This window comes from Gavialis gangeticus, unplaced genomic scaffold, assembly GCF_001723915.1.
Source record: "Gavialis gangeticus isolate Ggan-Ray unplaced genomic scaffold, GavGan_comp1, whole genome shotgun sequence".
In the NCBI taxonomy this organism is placed as follows: Eukaryota; Metazoa; Chordata; order Crocodylia; family Gavialidae; genus Gavialis; species Gavialis gangeticus.
In genome coordinates, this window is record NW_017728965.1 from 860,397 (window position 1) to 878,830 (window position 18,434).

Below are 18,434 nucleotides of genomic sequence, written 5' to 3' on the forward strand. Positions count from 1 at the left end.
AGAAGTGGTGCTGGCTCCTACCCTGGGGGTCTTTAAGAGGAGGCTAGACGAACACCTTGCTCGGGTCATTTGACCCCAGTTCCTGCCATGGCAGGGGGTCAGACTCAATGATCTGCTCAGGTCCCTTCTGACCCTAGAAACTATGAAACTACGTTTCAACCACAGGTTCCTCGTCACACGGGAGCAATGCCCACAACTGCCCTGGCACGTCACAGCCACAGCCACAGCACAGACATGCCTCCATAAATTAGCTCTCCTGTGTATCCATATCTAATGGCGCCTGCTTGTCCCAGCCATGGGACAGACAGGAGCAGGTTGGAGGCTGGTTGGAGTCAGGACCTGGCAGCTGTGGGATCTCATTGGACCCCCTACCTAAAGGCAGACCTGGCTGTGGCAGGGCCTTCTCTCCCTCCTGTGTGAGGGCAGAACAGAACTTTGTTTTAGCTGTGCCAGGGCCTTGTCTGCCCCCCGCTGACACCTTGCTCCCTCCCCTTGGTCTGATTCTTCTGCCAGCTCAGCCCTGCAGAGAAGCAGTACCTTGCTTTCTCTTGGGAAGGATGGCTCATGTAACCTGTTTGACTGCAGAACTTCCTTCCAAGTCCCAGGGTGAGCTCACTGGACCTTGAATATCTGCAGCTTCCTCCCAGGTCTGATTAGGAGCTAACTGGACCCCTGGTTGAAGGCAGGACTTTCTTCTCCCTCTGGGAGGAGCCCACGTGAGCCCTGGTGGAGGGCAGAACCTGTTTCCAGCTCTGGGATGAACTCATTGGCCTCTGAATGCCTGCTGCTGCCTCCCAGGTCTCATTAGGAACTAACAGGTCAAACTCCTGCCTACAAGCTGCCTCCTGGAGCTGGGTCCCTAGGCCCCAAGAAGGGTAAGAGTGATCATACCTGGAAGAATCTGGTGTTCATGGCACCTGCCCCAGACCAAGCCTAAGCTGCTGATGTGCCTCTGGGGCCATAAAAGGGCACAAGCTTATCTGCACTGATCAGGCCCCATAGTCCTGCCATTCTCTATTAAGGGGCAGCACACCATGCTTCACAGGCTTACTCAGAAATATGCCTTCTCCTTTTGTCCCTTTCAATCAGAGCATCTCCCCTGAGCCTGCCTGAGACCCACTCCAAGCTTCCAGCTTGCTTCTGGGGCATAAAACAAGGTGCAGGCTCATAAGTCCAGCTGTTACAGCAGCCCTGGACCCCAAACAGAAGCCCTTGGCATCTCCCATGAAGGACACCTCTGACTGATGCCTTCTCTCCAACTCCTTTTCAACTGTCCCGTTTGGATACTGCACTGGCCTTAGTTCTGGCTTTCCTCACCTGGCAATCCCAGCACACCAAATCCAGTAGAACTGAAACTTTTGTAGGCCACTGTCTGCAAGGGCAGCCTTCCTTCTGTGGTACCTTCCACCTTGCCTCACCTGGAAGGCAAGAGTCACAGGGCCCAGACAAATCTGCTGTCCAAAGTACCTACCTTAGCTTTTCTGAGATCGAGTCTGATTTGCTGACCTCCTCTGGGGCCTTTGAAAGAAATGGATTTACATTGACTGTACATGACTGGAACCCTAGGGGCTATTCATGCCTAAAACCAGCAAATATCACCACGTTACACAAGCCAACTCAGATACCGGTTTCCTCTCCCTACCCCCTTCACACTTGCTATCTGCATAATGCAGTAAGGCCCACCCAAAGGGAGTCCAAAGGAAAGCTGGGCCTGTTGCCCCATGGCATGGTGGCTCTAATGTGGTTCAGAGAATGGAACCTGGCAGATTCAAGCCCGATGTGGGCTGCTGCCTACAAAGGTGCCACAATGGTTCTGGGGAACTGATCCACCCAGAAGGCCTCTTTAGTAGCTGGGACCTGCACTGAGTGATAAGCAGCGTGGCCTTGATTCACTTCTTTTTAGCCATTTGGAGCTATTAGGCATGAGGAACAAGCAGGTAGAAGAGTCTCCCAGCTCTTGGGAAAAGCTGAGAGAAGCAAAGGGTACTGCTAGTGGGGTGCTATTCTGGTAGGAAGCAGCAAACATGGTGTTGATACATGTGAGGTTCTGCTCATTGAACCATGCCAGAAACAAGTCCACAAGATAAGCAGCAGGTGCTGGTCTCACCAGGGCTCTTCTTGGACCAAGCCAGAGTGAAGAAGGCAGGGAGATAAAACTGGCATCTTAACCAGCCTGGGAAATATTGTTGTGGGCATCCTTTTGGGGCAGTATGGTTCATAAACCTGTGATTTTCATGGCCCCCATAGGTAAAACTGGAGGCCAGCAGCTTGAGGTCAGTTAGACAAGTATCCAGCAAAGGAGTGTTTCCCCCACACAGACTCCAGTGGTCCCAGCAGGGGCTCAGAGTCTTGCAGAATATATGTACATGTTGATCTTTTGGAAAAAAAATAATGTTGGGTAGTATTCAGCTTCTTTCTCAAGTAGGTTTTGGATATTCCCATTAGTTATATTTAGTTCACTCTGTGTGTGTGTGTGTGTGTGTGTGTGTGTGTATACATATATATATATATATATATTTAAAATCTATGCATTTTACATAACTTTTGCTTAGCCTAAGATTTATAACCTAACCAATTAGACTTGCAATCAAGAAGAGAAATGGTATGTAATGATGTATAGACCCTTGAGAGAAGTAGCCTATAATTCTCAAGATTATTGGCAAAAAAAAATACACCTCCCAAATGGGATTTAGATTCTGTGGCAGTTGAAATGTGTATTATTAAACTCCTTAAGCAAACCAGAATGGCTCCCAATGGAGAGCAAATACGTTCTAAGTATAGCCAAGACTAAATTCTCAGGTCTGGGTTTTCTCTACTCAATTCCCTCTTGATCAGTTCCTGTAATATTTAAACTTTGTGCCATGCCATAATTATTTAATAAAAAGTAAATATAAAATGTATCTCAGTGGGGTTCGTGACCTTCTACCTTCATGTTATTCTACCGAATAAAATGCAGATAAACAGAAAATCTGGATCAGAGTAATAGTCTGTCTCACCCAATAGTTTCCTCTGTACAGTGTCCAACATTCTGATCCTGCAAGGTGCTGAGGATGTGTTTTGAGATAAGTGAAGCACTTTCAGCCTCACTCACAATAAAGCAGCCAGACTCAGGAGGCACCAGTTGCCCACGCCCCTTGCCTTCTGCCTCTTCCCAGCTTCTTCCCCCTTCAGCCCCTTCCCTCTCTCCTTACTGTCAGACCCTAGTCTCTCTGAGCACATGGAAGCAAGGAGCAAATCTGAAAACACTGAACTTGAAACAAACATACCCATAGTAATTCACATACAGTACCCATAGACTTAGTTCATCCAGAACTGATGCAGTTTACTTCTTTAAAAACTGCTGTGAGTTTTATTACAGATACTCCATAAACACACTTTTAAGCAACACTTTGGCACCCATGTATATGTATTCCAAACTATGTATGTTATCAGTCCAAAGCCAGAAGGCTCAGGAATTACTATACAGTTCACTGGGCTGGGCCCCAGCAGTCGACAGCATTTCAAGCCATGGTGATCCCACAACTCAGCACTACTCAGTATGTGCGTGTACTCCAGATAGTTCCCCCCAAAAAATCCATGTGCTAATTACCCTCTCCTCCTAGTCATGACTGGAACCAGGTGTTCTTTTCAGGAGTCCTGGGATCCTGCCCAAATTTATATGCAGATGAGATGCAGTGTAATCTGTTCTAGCTCCACCTCATGGAGGGTGGGGCCAAACTAATCATATAAAAGAGAGAGATGAGGTGACAGAGGGAATCTGGGTGGACTCTTTGGGGCCCCTTTGGTGATATTTACCAGACATTTAAGGCTGGTGAAGAAACAGGAATCTTTGGAAATAGGAAAGAAAGGTGCAGCTCAGCAGTGGGAGTGAAGAAAAAGTCGAAATGTGTACAACACAGTGGCTCACCTTGACTTAAAAGAGTCTGTGTTGAGGTGAAGTGTGCTCAAATGGGCACTACCATAAAACTTATTGAGGGAGGTTGCACTAACCTATGCTTGTACTAGGTTCCTAACAGCATGTTTGCCCAATATGAACCATGTGAAAGAACAGGTTAGAAACTATTTAGAAAAGCTGGACACATACAAGCTCATGGGCCTGGATGCAGTGCACTTGAGGGTGCTGAGAGAGTTTGGCTGATGTGATTGCAGAGCTGCAGGCCATCACCTTTGAAAAATTATGGTGATTGGGAGAGGTCCCGGATGATTGGAAAAGGGCAAATATAGTGCCCATCTGTAAGAAAGGGAAGAAGGAGGATCCAGGGAACTACAGACCAGTCAGCCTCACCTCAGTCCCTGGAGAAATCATGGAGCAGGTCTTCAAGGAATCCATTTCCAAGTACTTGGAGGAGAAGAAGGTGATTAGGAGCAGTGAACATGGATTCACCAAGGGCAAGTCATGGCTGACCAACCTGATTGCCTTCTATGACAAGATGACTGGCTCTGTGGATGTGGGGAGACCAGAGGATGTGGTGCACCTTGACTTTAGTAAGGCTTTTGATATGGCTCACCATTCTCACAAAATTCTTGCAAGCACACTAGGAAAGTGTGGGCTGGATGAATGGTCTACAAGGTGGATACAAAATTGGCTGGATCACTGGGCTTGGAGGGTAGTAGTCAATGGCTTGATGTCTAGTTGGCAGCCAGTATCAAGTGGAGTGCCCCAGAGGTTAGTCCTGAGATCAGTCTTGTTCAATATTTTCATCAATGACCTAGAAGATGGAATGGAGTGCACCCTCAGAAAGTTGATGTATGACACCAAGCTGGGGACAGTAACATATACAGTGGAGGGTAGGGCCAGGATTCAGAGAGACATCGACAAATTGGAGGATTGGAACAAAAGAAATATCACAAGGTTCAAAAGACAAGTGCAAAGTCCTGCACTTAGGATGGAACAGTCCCATGCACTAGTACAGGTTGGCGACCAACTAGCTAAAGCAGCATCTCTGCAGGAAAGGACATTGGGATTACAGTGGACAATAAGCTGGATACAAGCCAACAGGGTGCCCTTGTTGCCAGGAGGACTAAGAGCATCCTAGGCTGCATTAATAGGAGTATTCCCAGCAGATGGAAGGGAGTGATTCTTTCCCCTCTATTCAGCACTGGCAAGGCCACACCTGGTGTACTGTATTCAGTTTTGGGGCCCCCCACTACAGAAAGGATGTGGGCAAACTGGAGAGAGTCTAGCAGAGGACAACAAAAATGGTTAGGGAGCATGATTTCTGAGGAGAGGTAGAGGGAACTGGGCTTTTTTAGTCTAGAGAAGGGAAGACTGAGGGGATTTAATAGCAGCCTTCAACTACCTGAAGGCAGGGTTCCAAAGAGGATGGAGTTGGACTGTTTTCAGTGGTGACAGATGACACAACAAGGAGCAATGATTTTGAGTTGCAGCAAGGGAAATTTAGATTAGGTATTAGGAAAAACGGTCTCATTACGAAGGCGGTAAAACACTGGAACAGGCTATCCAGAGAGGTTGTGGACTTTCTATCCTTGGAGGTTTTTAAGAGGCAGATTGACAAAGCCCTGGCTGGGATGATCTAGTTGGGGCTAGTCCTGCTTTGAACAGGGGGTAGGGACCAGATGACCTCCTGAGGTCCCTTCCAACCTTAATTTTCTGTGACTGTGCTTTATAGTGATGGGCAATGTTGGCTGCATTTAATCAATTTAATACTTGGTTTCCATTACTGAATACATGCTTCTTTTGGCAGCAGTTTAATGATATTTATGTATTTAAAGAGTTTTCCTTGTATGCAAATGTAAGATACAAGGGGTTGTTTCCCCATGCTGATTGCAGGGGAGCGGGGATCTTATCTTGTATTTGGGTAAATACAATAGTACAGGAGAAAGGAAAATGGCACCGTTGAACAGTGACCTTGCTAAATGCCTATACATGTAATTCATTGAATTGCACCTGGAATTTTTAGCAAGATTCTCAGTCTTTTTTTTTTTTTTTTGATTTCTCATTTACAATGCCATCAACACTTACAAATGCAAGTTGGGCTTAAAAAGTCAGATCTTCCTTTGATTTCTAAGTTTTAATAATCAGAATGTCTTTGATGGCATCCTATCCCTGCAAAATACTTAGAGAGCTAGAAAAAAATATTTTTTATTCTGAAGTAGGCAGTTCAGTTTTGATCAATCTGAGTTTGGATTGTAGTTTCACACTGGATGTTCTTAAACTGATGAAATTTTATAGTATTAGAGGTAGGTCATGATTCTGAGGGCTTCAATTTGCAAGTGCTCAGTCTGAGACACCCACCCTATGTTGCTTTGCAAGTTAACGACATAGTTCCTAGGGTCATGGCTCACCATCTGCTAGTTTATCTGCTAGAGACTACTCTCCACTTTATGAATGTATAGTTGCCTGTAAGAACAGTTTTGGATTGCTTTCATAGTGCGTCTCTTACATGTATCCTGCTCAGTACTGTATAAAAGTATCAACTTTACCTAAATTAAATTAAATGCTCCTTCCTGAAGGATGAGCTTCTCAGCAATCCTCTGTTTTTAAAATGATTCTCAGAGTTCCTGGTCTGGAGTTTATTGAGGAAGACCTTATGGAAAACAGTCAAAACTGGAAACTGGAGCACTTTTAAGTGCACAAGTCACATTTTTCTGTTTCTTGATTGAACAAGCCTACCTCATTAGAATCAGGTTACCCTTATGAATGCTTCTGTTTGAAGCTTTGCAAATAGCATGCAGCAGTTTCTTAAAATTTGCTGCTTGCTTTGACATTTGTGGCCTTGCTAGCCTATTTACTGGAAATGCATACAAAGTCACTTCAGCTCTACATATTGGAACAAACAGTCATATATGCTTGTGTGCCCAGTTAGCACTGTAACTATTTAACAAGATAAAGCTGTACTGAGGAATTTTGCATAAGTAGCAGCATGTAGTTCACTGAGCAAATAAAGGCAGGAACACTTTCCATCTGTACAGTTCAGGAAGTGGAGAAGGATACTGGAAGTCAGGAGATGTGTTCTGTAACCACTGAACTAATAACTTCTGTACCTCACTTGTCCTATCCACAAAATGAAGACACCTTTGAAAAGAGTCTTGAGATACTCACACAAAAGATGCTATATTACTTTAGTTATGGCAGGTACAGAAAAACCAAGCTTGTCCTAGACACAGTGATTGTGGTATACCTGAATGATTAGGTGACTGGTATTTTTAGGTTCTAGCACTCAGGACAGTGTAGACATTGGTGTCACATTTTTTCCTCCATTTAAGCTAACTGGCTTTGGATCAGCCCCCATTCCTTCAAGATGACATTATGCTTCTTTGGCTTCATGGTTGTTTTTTTCAAACACCAAATACCTACACTTTATTATCATGTTTAATGTTTTTATTTTCAGCTTTAAATGAGCCTACCATAGACTATGGTTTCCAGCGATTGCAGAAGGTCATCCCAAGACATCCTGGTGACCCAGAGAGACTAGCCAAGGTGAAAGACTTGATAACATTCCAACTTCCTTTTCTCATCACATATTAAATATACAGCTATAAGTCAGTAGGGACCAACCTTTTTTGGAAGACGTGCCACAAATTAGCCTTGCACTGTCCCCAAGTGCTATTCTGATCCTAAGTTGCTGCTCTGCTTTCTGCTTCCTTCTGCGTGCTCAGTGTTGTACTGATGGGGCGGGGGGGAGGGAGAGGAAGGTCATGCCCCCAGGCTCTGGCCTGGACCTACAAGGGACACTTCTGGGTCTGCCGCCGGCATTTCCGGCCTTGGCGATCAGCTGCTGGAGGATACCCTCTCTCCCCCACCGCACTCAGCTGCCAAGGGACCTCTCCCCCTCCCAGTCAGCTGCAGACCCGGGGGGGTGGGGAGGAGGTTGTGCAAGAGACCCATGGTATGCCACTGTGCATGCTCCCTGCCAGATCCTTCTTCCTGCTCCATGCACTATTTGCCATTTTGCTGCCTATTCCTCTTCCAGTCTGTGTGCAGCACACATAGAAGCTGTCTGTGCCATTTGTAACATCTATGCTGCAGGTTGGCCACCCCTGTTATAAGTAATTTTTTGCTATTATAGCCCATGTGTTGCATACATAATTTCTTTTGCTAAGAGTCAATATCAGAGCTGACAGCCATCAGCTGCAGATACCCTACTAATGGCTCAGTGTGATCTTTGTTTCTTATCCAAAAGTGGCAGTTCTCTGCCTTTAAACAGAATCCTGCCGACCTCAGTAACGATTGAGAGGTTCACCAGCACCAAGCCAATCTTGGATAGTCCATCAGCAAAATCAAACCTTAATATTACATAGTCTGGAACAATATCGGGCTGTAAAGTATAATGGGTTCTCTTGATATTTGTATAACATAGGGCAAAATGGCTCCTGATCAGTGACTGGAGCTCTTACGCTTTACCATAATATCAATAATAATAATTGTAGCCACACTCCAGCACACTCCAGCTAATTAGCATGCGTCAGAGCAGGCGTCTGGCACATGCATAGGTACCCAATGTTCTTCAGGAATTTCAGGACTATGGAGAGCTCCTGAATCAAAGGACAGAGCAGTGATCAGTCCATTTACAAAAGCTATGATCAACAGTGCTGTTTAGGTTTCTAGGTTGAGATTTTCCAAAGTGACAGACTAATGATTTTGGGTGACAAACTGGATATACCTCAAAAGGTCCTGATTTTCAGAAGATATGCTTAGCAAGAAAATTGCTAAAATAAGAACACTTCATAGTGGTTCAAGGTAAACACCACCTGAATCACTTGTCGCTGTACAAAAATGTAGCTGCAGTTCATATTTTCATTACAAAATGGGGCAGTGAACAATTTTCCCCTCCTGTGGAGATCTCAATGTTGTCTTTTTATACATATCTCTCTACAAGGAGATGCTGTTGAAAAGAGCTGCTGACCTAGTTGAAGCACTATATGGAACGCCACATAACAACCAGGTCAGAATGTCTCCCTTTTTGAAAACTTCCTTTCAAAATTGTATAAAAATGTTCTCAAAATTAAAAGGGTCTTGTTGCTGTTACTGTCATTCAGGATATTATTCTGAAGAGAGCTGCAGATATAGCAGAAGCTCTGTACAGCGTCCCCAGAAATCCCAGCCAAATTCCTGCTTTGTCTAGCTCTCCTGCTCACAGCAGCATGATGGGAATCAACTCCTATGGCAGCCAGTTAGGAGTCAGCATTACAGAGTCAACCCAAGGGAACAACCAAGGTAAAAACTGCATAAAGGGCAAAAGTAAAAATAGAATACTAAAATTTAAATGTTGGCTTCTCAACTTTGATAGCTGCTCAGTGTACCAAGTAGAAAGATGGCTTTGTGGCTTTAACTGCCAGTGTTAATTAACAAACAGGACAAGCCAGTCTCTGTGTATTTCCTGTGTTGTCAACAGTAAGGATTTGGCTTTGCATGTCACAGCAAAGGAATCTTCAACTAAATTCCTGCTGCAGAATAGGGTCCTGCTTACATTCTCATTGCTCCATAGGACTAGGTAGAATAAACCAAACAAAACAACAAGCGATAACTTTAAATACATTCCGGGAGCAGAAGGCTTGATCCGAAGTCCTTTGGCTTTAGGGGGCTTAGAGTGGAGCTTCAAAGAACAATTTTAAACACAGAAGCAGGATTTGAATCTATAATTGAACGAAGTAACAGATAAGCTTCTGGGCTTGAAGTATCCAGGAAAGAAGCAGTCTTAAGCCAGGTGAAGTATTAGTTAGACCATCTACTTTACCTTAACCTAATTATGTCAATGAATTTGACCACTTATAAAGGAAATGAGCAGTCAGCACCTGTAGAACAAACAGAAGTTAGCTGGGATGGGGGAAATGAAAGGTAAGTTATAGTGGGTCATAAAACCAGTTCCTCTGTTATGGTCATGGATTTTATTGTCCATTAAAGTTACATATTTCTGTTTCTGCCTTCTAAAGCATTGTTTAGGTATCCACGAGGTCAGAGATTGAGCAGTTGCTTTATGAAAACTATCCACCCATCAGTGATGGGTTGTTTTTCTCCTTTATTATTATTTTTTGTGAGAGTTCATTTGGAAGCGATTGACCAGTTGACTAGTTTCACCCATATAGTTTATACAAAGGCATAGGGTCCATTGGATGAGGTCTATCATCTGCTGTGCTGAGTGCATCAGATTCATGGATTCTGAAGGCTTTGTTGTTAAGAGTGTTGGCAGGCTATGTATCTGTTCTTTGGCAATGGCTGACTCTCATTGAAAATGGGTGGGACTCAGGTGTCTAAATCATTTGTGAAAATGTTATCCACGGTTTCTTTTCTAAAATTTAAGGCTGAATTCCAACTTCTGTTTTTCAGTTATACTTATTCCTGGTAGGACAGGAAAGCCAGTAAATGAATCAAACTGCCACCGTATAAGAGGCAGAAGAATCAGTCAAATTTTTAAAAGTTTCTTGTGCAATGTTAACTTGCCAAACTGTATACATCAAATATTTTCTACTACTGTTTCCCTGCTGAATGTGAAACTTGATGTATCACTGTTTCTTAGCAATGCATGTCACAAAATGCATGCAGCGCAGCAAGATGTGCCAACGCTAGTTGACCCTGGGGAACCTAACATCCATGCTAGTGTGGACATGGTTTTTAAGAGATTTCTTTGAGACAGGAAAATGCAGAAAATAGTTCAACCATATTTGTTGACTCATGGTGAAATGTTTTTATCAGGTTACATTCGTAATACAAGCAGCATCTCACCTCGAGGTTACTCATCCAGTTCAACACCTCAGCAGTCTAATTATAGCACTTCCAGTAATAGCATGAATGGCTACAGCAATGTTCCCATGTCTAACCTGGGTGTTCCAGGCTCACCTGGATTCATTAATGGCTCTCCAACAGGATCGCCCTATGGAAGTAAGCATTTTTATATCAGATTTTGTTTTTTGCTTAGGTTAAAATGCCATTTCAAAGTCTGTGCTTCTGATTTCTTTCAGCTAAGGATCTCAAATGCTTTAAAAATCTTTATTAGTCCTATTTGATTCCTGTGCTATGTTATAGCTTCCCTATCCCAAAACCATCAAAAGAATAATGCCTTTGCAGGTAGTCTCAACAGAGACATAAGGTTTACTTCTGGAAAAGTTTTATGGAACAAGATTAATTTTCTGTAGTCATTTTTTAAAATGATCATATAACATCTTATATCTTTGCTGTGGTATTCTGCGAGGTGGTTCTAAAACACCAATAAGTCATCATTTTCCTTTGTTTTTTGGAGTCATTTTTTTAGGAGTATATTAAATTTTTACATGGCCCTCTAGGTTGTTTGGCTAGGTCTTTCAAACGAACCTAATAGAGGTATTCACCTAAATCACATTAACTTAGATTGGAGTTGTACCTAAAGAGGTAAGATGCTTCTTTGGAATATCCCAGTTCATTTGCTATTAAATTCTGCAAATTGGATGGGTTGTGGAAGCTAAACTACCCCTCTCATTCCTCAAGGTTGTTTCTTCCAGACTGGGTTGAGGTTGGAGAAACTTCTATTTTTCTCTTTTTTATAATAATCATCCAGTTATAGAAAGAGCATTTCAGTCTCTAGGGCTGTGATACCAGTGCTACGTTTACTTTTTCTGGGAGACAAAAAAACCCCCAAACCCAGCCCAATCTGTTGCACGTAATGGCCTTGACTTGTGCCTATAGCTATGTCTTTAGGTCTTGACCCCAAAATCCTTCATCACATGACCATAGGACAAGAACGGACCTCCTAGGTGAGAGTTCAGTCTCCTACTATTGTGTGCTACTTCTGTTCAAACTTATCAAACACTTAATTTAAAATTATTTCCATTTTTTTTTCTCCCTCCCTCCTCTTAGCAGAGCATTCTAGAACTTTACTTCTTTGATTATAGAAACCTTCTCTCATTTCAGCCCAATTGTTTATTATGCCAACATTGCACTCTTCCTCCCTGGTGTTTACTTACCTGAGATGTTTCAGTGTAGTCCCAAATAATTCCAGTACTCTGTAAATGGCAAGTGTTTTAAGACTCGGACACTTGCAACTACTAACTGCATGTTGCAATACACAAATACAATGCAATTATGAGTAATAATATACTTAATATGCCCAGTATAATTAGTCATGAAAAACTACAGTGAGTCTGCAGGTATTATCTGCAGTGAGTCTGCAATTGTTTCAAAGCACAAGTGAACCTCATAAAATAAAAAGGATCTGAAACTTGCTGCTTCTGTTGTTTGCGTACTCACCATATTTCAAAATAAGTAATAAGCAGCTGACCAAAGGGTCTTATAATGAACTGCTGACATACCCTTTAGCTAAAGAAAATATTCCCTCTTTGAAAAAGAATAGATGAAGAGTATGCTCCAAATGAAAAGCTGTGAGCAAAGACAGTGTTTCCTTTAATCTCTGAATTCATGTGAATTTCTTAATCTGCTTAATTTTTCATTTTGGTCTTTCCCAATCTGCAGCTACATTGACCTTTTAGAAGATTGGGCAAGTAATCATCATCCATAGCACATAATCTGTGCTGAATTCCATGTAAAAGATGCCTAAAATCACGTAATTCCCATGAAAGTGTTATGTGAATTGAATTAGCAGTAACTGAGACCTCAAGGGAGACCAGGTTCCTAAAGATTTTGATAGCCTGAGCTATGAGAGAGGAACAAAGGGCTGAAAGAGAGTCTGGAAGATCGAATGAATTCCACTTGTGACTCTGTTACTGACATGACTTTGGGCAAGTCACTGCCCCGCTCTGTGTTTCAGTTTCTCCCATCCGTAAAAAAAATATTATTAGGACAATCTGTACATATTATGTAGTGATGCAGCGAGGCTTAATTATGGCCCAGCTCTGTTCTTACTGAAGACAGGTTCATAGCTCATACTGAGTTTAGTGATGCAGGTTTATGTCTAAAATGCTTTGAGTGCCTTGGCTGAAAGTAGCTAGAGTGCAAAGCATTCCTTTTTTTATTAAGGCACACGTCCTAGATCTAGCCCAACAGAGTCAGATTCTATGCTATATATTATGATGTTCAAACTAGATGATCCTGATGCTTCTTTCTGGCTCTGAAATCTGCTGCAGTGATGTAAGGCAAGAGGTAACACACAAATGTGGATACAGGGTCCACTGCTTGTCCAGTTTTAGTTAGTGGCAGTTCTGCCATTGACTTCACTGGGACTAGGATAGGCTCTGTAGTTATGGCTACAGCCATTTCAGCCTAAAATTCATTTAAAGCCTGAGCTTTCTGGTTTCAAACTTCAGCTCACATGAACTGTAATTTTGTTTTTCCTGTCTTGTTTTCTAGAAGTATATAATTCCCATTAAGGTTATTTTTCTTGATGAAAATGAAACAGGTGCTTCAAAATACATGTTTAAATATAATATTGCATATAGGGTTGTTTGTTTTTTTTCCCTTTACTGCTGGTAAGGGAGTGTTTCTGGATTTTGTGGGGGGATAAAATCTGTATTACGTATGTATGACTCCTCTTTTTCCACTAGGAAAAGAGAAAGAAAATGAAATATTTTGTTACTGTTTTTAGGTTTAAGTTCAGAATCAAATCTAAATTAATTTTATATCCTTGAGGTAATATGGACATTTCTGCAAACCTATTTATAGGCTTTAGTTAGTTTGGTCAGTCCTACTCTCTCTAGTCTAAATGACAAATTTAGTCTCATTTTGCTGTTCTTTCCACTCTGTCCCTTCATTTGGTCTTACTATTGCAAGTATAAAAGCATTATTTTCTGCAGTTCTCATAGCAACAGTTTTTGCCCCTTTTTAGATCACCTCTGAAAATATTATTGCCCAGGTCTGTAGTTAATCAGAGCAGAAGATTAAAAAAATATTTTATCTTGGGAAAACTGTTCTTAACTCTTAAATATTACTAGTCTATGTAAACCATAACCCAAAATGCTTTAAATATAATTGCATTTTCTTTCAATGTGTAACAGTTGAGCCTAGTTTAGTGATGGAGAAAACTTGGAAAACAATAGATATAAACATTTCAGGCAATTTTACTGAGATCTTATTAATTTCATTTTTTAAAAGGACTGCTCTTTTTTCATTTTGCAGTAATGTCTTCAAGTCCAACAGTTGGCTCTTCTAGCACTTCTTCCATCCTTCCATTCTCCTCCTCTGTCTTCCCTGCTGTCAAACAGAAGAGTGCCTTTGCTCCTGTCATCAGACCCCAAGGGTCTCCTTCCCCTGCCTGCTCTAGTGGCAATGGAAATGGGTTTAGAGGTAAGACGTTTACAACTGACTTTCAGCCTTCATGTACACAACCCACTGCATCCTGTACATAACAGTAGGATTTATATACTACTACTTTGCTAATGACTTGTATAATAGTGAATTCGAATTCCAGATGATAAAATAGAGGTGGGTAAAATAGACAATCCTGATGATGAAATAGCGATGGGTTTTTTTGTTTTTGTTTTTTAAGGACATGAGAATAAAATCACAGGTGAAATAATTGTTCTGGACTTAAACTCTTTAGTTTGTTGTGACAAATAAACCAAATGTAGATTGCTGCAAGCCTCCATCTTTTCATTTCTCTAGTACATGGAGAAATCTGATTTTAAGAGCACAGCCAAATCCCAAACCAAAGGCTGGGAGGGATTTACACAGGTCATCTAGTCCAATTCCCTGCCTGAGGCAGAATCGTCCAGAGCATTCTATACAAATCCATAATCTAACCTTTTAGTAAAACATCAACCCTGACACAACACAAGATATAACACCCTAATCTGCTATAGGTAAAGCAGCAGGACCACAGCAGCCAATGTCCTGCTTCTGTAAAAGATTATTAATATACTCTCAAGAGATCCCAGGTAAAGGAACGTGCCCCATGCTAGAAAGGAAGGCACAAAACTCCACAGTCCATACCAATCTGACCACGGGATAAAATTCCTTCCTGATCCCAAATATGGCAACTGGCCTGACCCTGAGTGAAGGGGCAAGACATTCTAGCCAGAAACCTCAGCCTTTAAATCCCAGCAGGAGCACTGGCAGATCCTAGTCAAAATCCCCAGCCTTGGCTGCAGCCAACAACCAATACCTCTAGGCGGCGGGAAAAAAAGCAGAAAAAAAAAGCTCTGACACATGTAACAAAAGTTGGCAGGGGGGAAGAGCATGCGGCAACCAGCAAAGCCCAGAAGCATAGGAAATACCCATTTGCAGAACAAAGCCATAGCTACAACTATATCATCCCTGACCAGTGGCTGTCCAACCTGTTCTTGAATAACTCCAGTGATGGAAAGTCCACAACTTCCCTATGCAGCCTATGCCACTGCCTCACTGTTTTAACAGTGAAGATGTTTTCCCTGATATCCAGGCACTGGGTCCACATCCTACTCTCTGCAACAAGAGAGAAAAGGTGTCCTCCCTCTTTCTGAGAGAAATGGTTGAGGATCTGGCCTCCTCATTGGGTTCATGCCGTTGGAAAGTAATGGCCAAGTCTTGGGCTGCAAGGGCTCTTAAACTAAAAAAAATGCCTGCCCACATATGCAGCTCTGTATAATTTCTTGAAACCTGCAGGAGGGTTTAAGATCATGCAGGATATTACGCCCTATAGTGCATTCACAGGCATTTTAAAGGTGATCTGCAAACCAAATGTGAACAGTGAGATGAGAATGGAAAACTGTGCTAAATTCCTTCCCTTAACAGCCTGGTAAATACAGTCCAACCCCTAATAAAAATAAAACCTTTATAAGACCTATGAAATGATCTAGTTCCTTTAGGACTGATGAGATCCTAGAAAACATGACTCTAGGAATTCAGCTATACCAAGAGTCATGCAAAATAAGCCATACAAACTGCACCTGTTGATTTGGGTCTATTAAGATCACTGGGACTTTCGTAAGTTGTGACTGTGAAAGAAGCAAACTTCAGTGGGTTGATAAAAATGATAATCTTTTAAAAAGAACAGGAAACAAAACTTAGCTTAAGTTTTGTACCTTGAGTACAGGTCAAAGATGGAGTAAGTGAATTTCAGTGAGAAAATAAAATGTTTTGGCCTCCATTTTGGTTAAGGTGAAGACAAGATGCGAGAGCTAGTAACAGCTGTAGCTCAAGACATACACAAAGAGGAGAAAGAGTTAAAGATAAAGAACTAGTGGCTACAGATGGTTATAGATGTAAAGATTATCAATGTGGCTAAATGGATAGAGCTAGATACCAATGGATGGCTGTAGATTTCAAAGGATGCTAGATTCCAAAGCAGGAGAAAACACATGCAGGAATGGATGTGTATAGACAGATCCAGAAAGTACTGATGATGGATATAAAAGGATAGTAAGATCCCAACTATGGATGTTGATGGACACTTATGGATAGCAACACATACATGGATGTCTACAGATCTGGATGGATACCAAGAGAAACTCCCAGGCAGCAACAGATTCCAGTAGATAACTATGGATGTTATAGATGCTGATAAATCCTGACGGATATTGATAGATAACTAGTAAGATCACCAAATGTCTACAGGTAATGCTAGGTCCCAATGAATAATTGCAATATTAATAGGTATAAATCTTTGCCTGGAGCAATTAAACCAGTAAAAAGAGGTGCCTCCCATAGGTTTGTGGGTATAGCTTTGTTTTGAGGAATGGCCGTGAAGCACCTTTATACCGACACAACTGCATCTCTGTGGTGGTACAGTCAAAGCAGTACAACTTGTGTGTCCAGACACAAGTTGTTTATGTACAAGGACCATCACAGATACTAAGCAGTTACCTTTTCAGAAATCAGTAGGAGACTTACCCAATAGAAGACTTACCTTCTCCCCTCTCAGAATTGCCTGTTACGAATCCTCATGTATTGTCTCCATACCGATTTAACTTTTTCTGTGGAGGGATTCATTTTTTTCCGTTTACTAACTGAAGTACTTAAATTAATGCAAGCTGGGGAGAACATGCTTTGAAGATCCAGTTGCACAGTCTAATTTCCAAACTAACATTTTCAGTGTCAACAGACACATGTGGCTAAAAAGTCAACTGGGCGATCCCGAAGAAACTTCCTGAATGGAGTTACTGTACTGTTTTCCCTGCAGTAGCAAGAGATGGCTAGTCTCCATAGCAAAGTCTTGATCTTGTACTATAGCCAGCTTCCTCTCAGAACTGGCTGATCTACATGCAACTTCACTGTACTGGCCTGAAAACCAAAGGGTTACAACCTTCTGGCATAAGCATAATTTTACACTTAAAATATATACACTCCCAAAATTAGCACTGGTGGGAAATATTTATTAAAAACCTCTAGTATAGAGAAAGAGTTTGCAAGGGAAGGCAAATTACTATTTTATAAAGCAGATATAGAAAGTATGCAGTAACTCAAGCAATTAAGTTAGACAGGAAACTCAACATGCCTGTTGGCTTTCAGATTCATGTTGTACAACACACCCATGCCATGTGGAATACCCTCAGATAACCCTGTCCTGTGCCATGTGTTCTTGCTTACAACTTTCAACTGCCATCTGCTATACATTCTTATTATATAACAGGACATGATAGGTAGTGAATAAGCAGCAGTCCACACTGAATACAATTCAGTTCTATGTGCTCCCCAAATTGATAGCAGGTGATTCTGATCAGAACAATTGTGAGCTTAGTCCATGTTATATGTCAATCCAGTTTAAAAGAGGCACAGGGAAGATATAATGTGACGTGATGCAAGACGGCGTGATAAGTACACAAATGCCTAATCAACTCATCTCAGATGTAAGGCAGCTGATGGGAAAAGCAAGAAAATTGGAAACTGCTGGAACAGCATGGATCACTGACTTCCCAGATTACCTTTGGCCAGCTCAGCACGTCTCAACATAAAAATGCAAGTTCAGTTACAAGGAATGGCAGGCACATCTCAGAAGGTCAGATGTTCAGTTAACCCTCAGGACCTCAAAGGATACTAAAGCCTTGTCTACACTTGGAAATAGTCCCAGTTTACCAACTGGGAGAGGTGCACTGGTAAACATCCTCTTCTCTAAGGAGGATGTTCAAGGATTGGTACCACTTTGATAAACAGAGTAAAGCCAAGCTATTGGTTCTAGTAACTTTACCAAAGTGAATGGAGGTTGTGATCCCATTGCTGTACAGGGTGCTGTACAGACAAGCTGAAGAAAACCAGTCCTTACCTGAAGAGGATCATCCAGGATAGACAAAGTCTTGATTCATAATATATAAACATGCTTTTCATGTTTTTGTTTTAGGGTAAATCGATTCTTAGTTGACATGTGCAAAAACAGAGTGGGGGCACTCTTATTTCATGTTAGCTTAAGTAAAGCAGCTTAAAAATTACACCTTTAGTTAAAATAGGATAGCTCTACATGTAGACAATGCCAACTTCTCCTTCTTTCTTAGACTGAGAAAAAAGTGGTGTTTTATAAAACGTGTTAAACAACAATTATTACTTATTATCTAGTGTAGACAGTGTTTATAAATGAACCCTAAGGCTGACAGAGGGATAGGTGAGAGTTATCCTTCAACACAGCTTTTCAGCAAAATGC

General features: G+C 41.8%; 1 protein-coding gene across 1 annotated transcript in view; it reads left to right on the forward strand.

Moving 5' to 3' along the window:
- Window positions 1-18,434, forward strand: part of EBF2 (early B-cell factor 2) — a 253,165-nt gene that overhangs the window by 224,761 nt on the left and 9,970 nt on the right. The window contains exons 11-15 of the mRNA XM_019504028.1: window positions 7,353-7,441; window positions 8,841-8,906; window positions 9,001-9,178; window positions 10,655-10,840; window positions 14,003-14,170. Coding sequence (XP_019359573.1) covers window positions 7,353-7,441; window positions 8,841-8,906; window positions 9,001-9,178; window positions 10,655-10,840; window positions 14,003-14,170 — 687 coding nt within the window. The remainder of the gene's footprint in view (window positions 1-7,352; window positions 7,442-8,840; window positions 8,907-9,000; window positions 9,179-10,654; window positions 10,841-14,002; window positions 14,171-18,434) is intronic.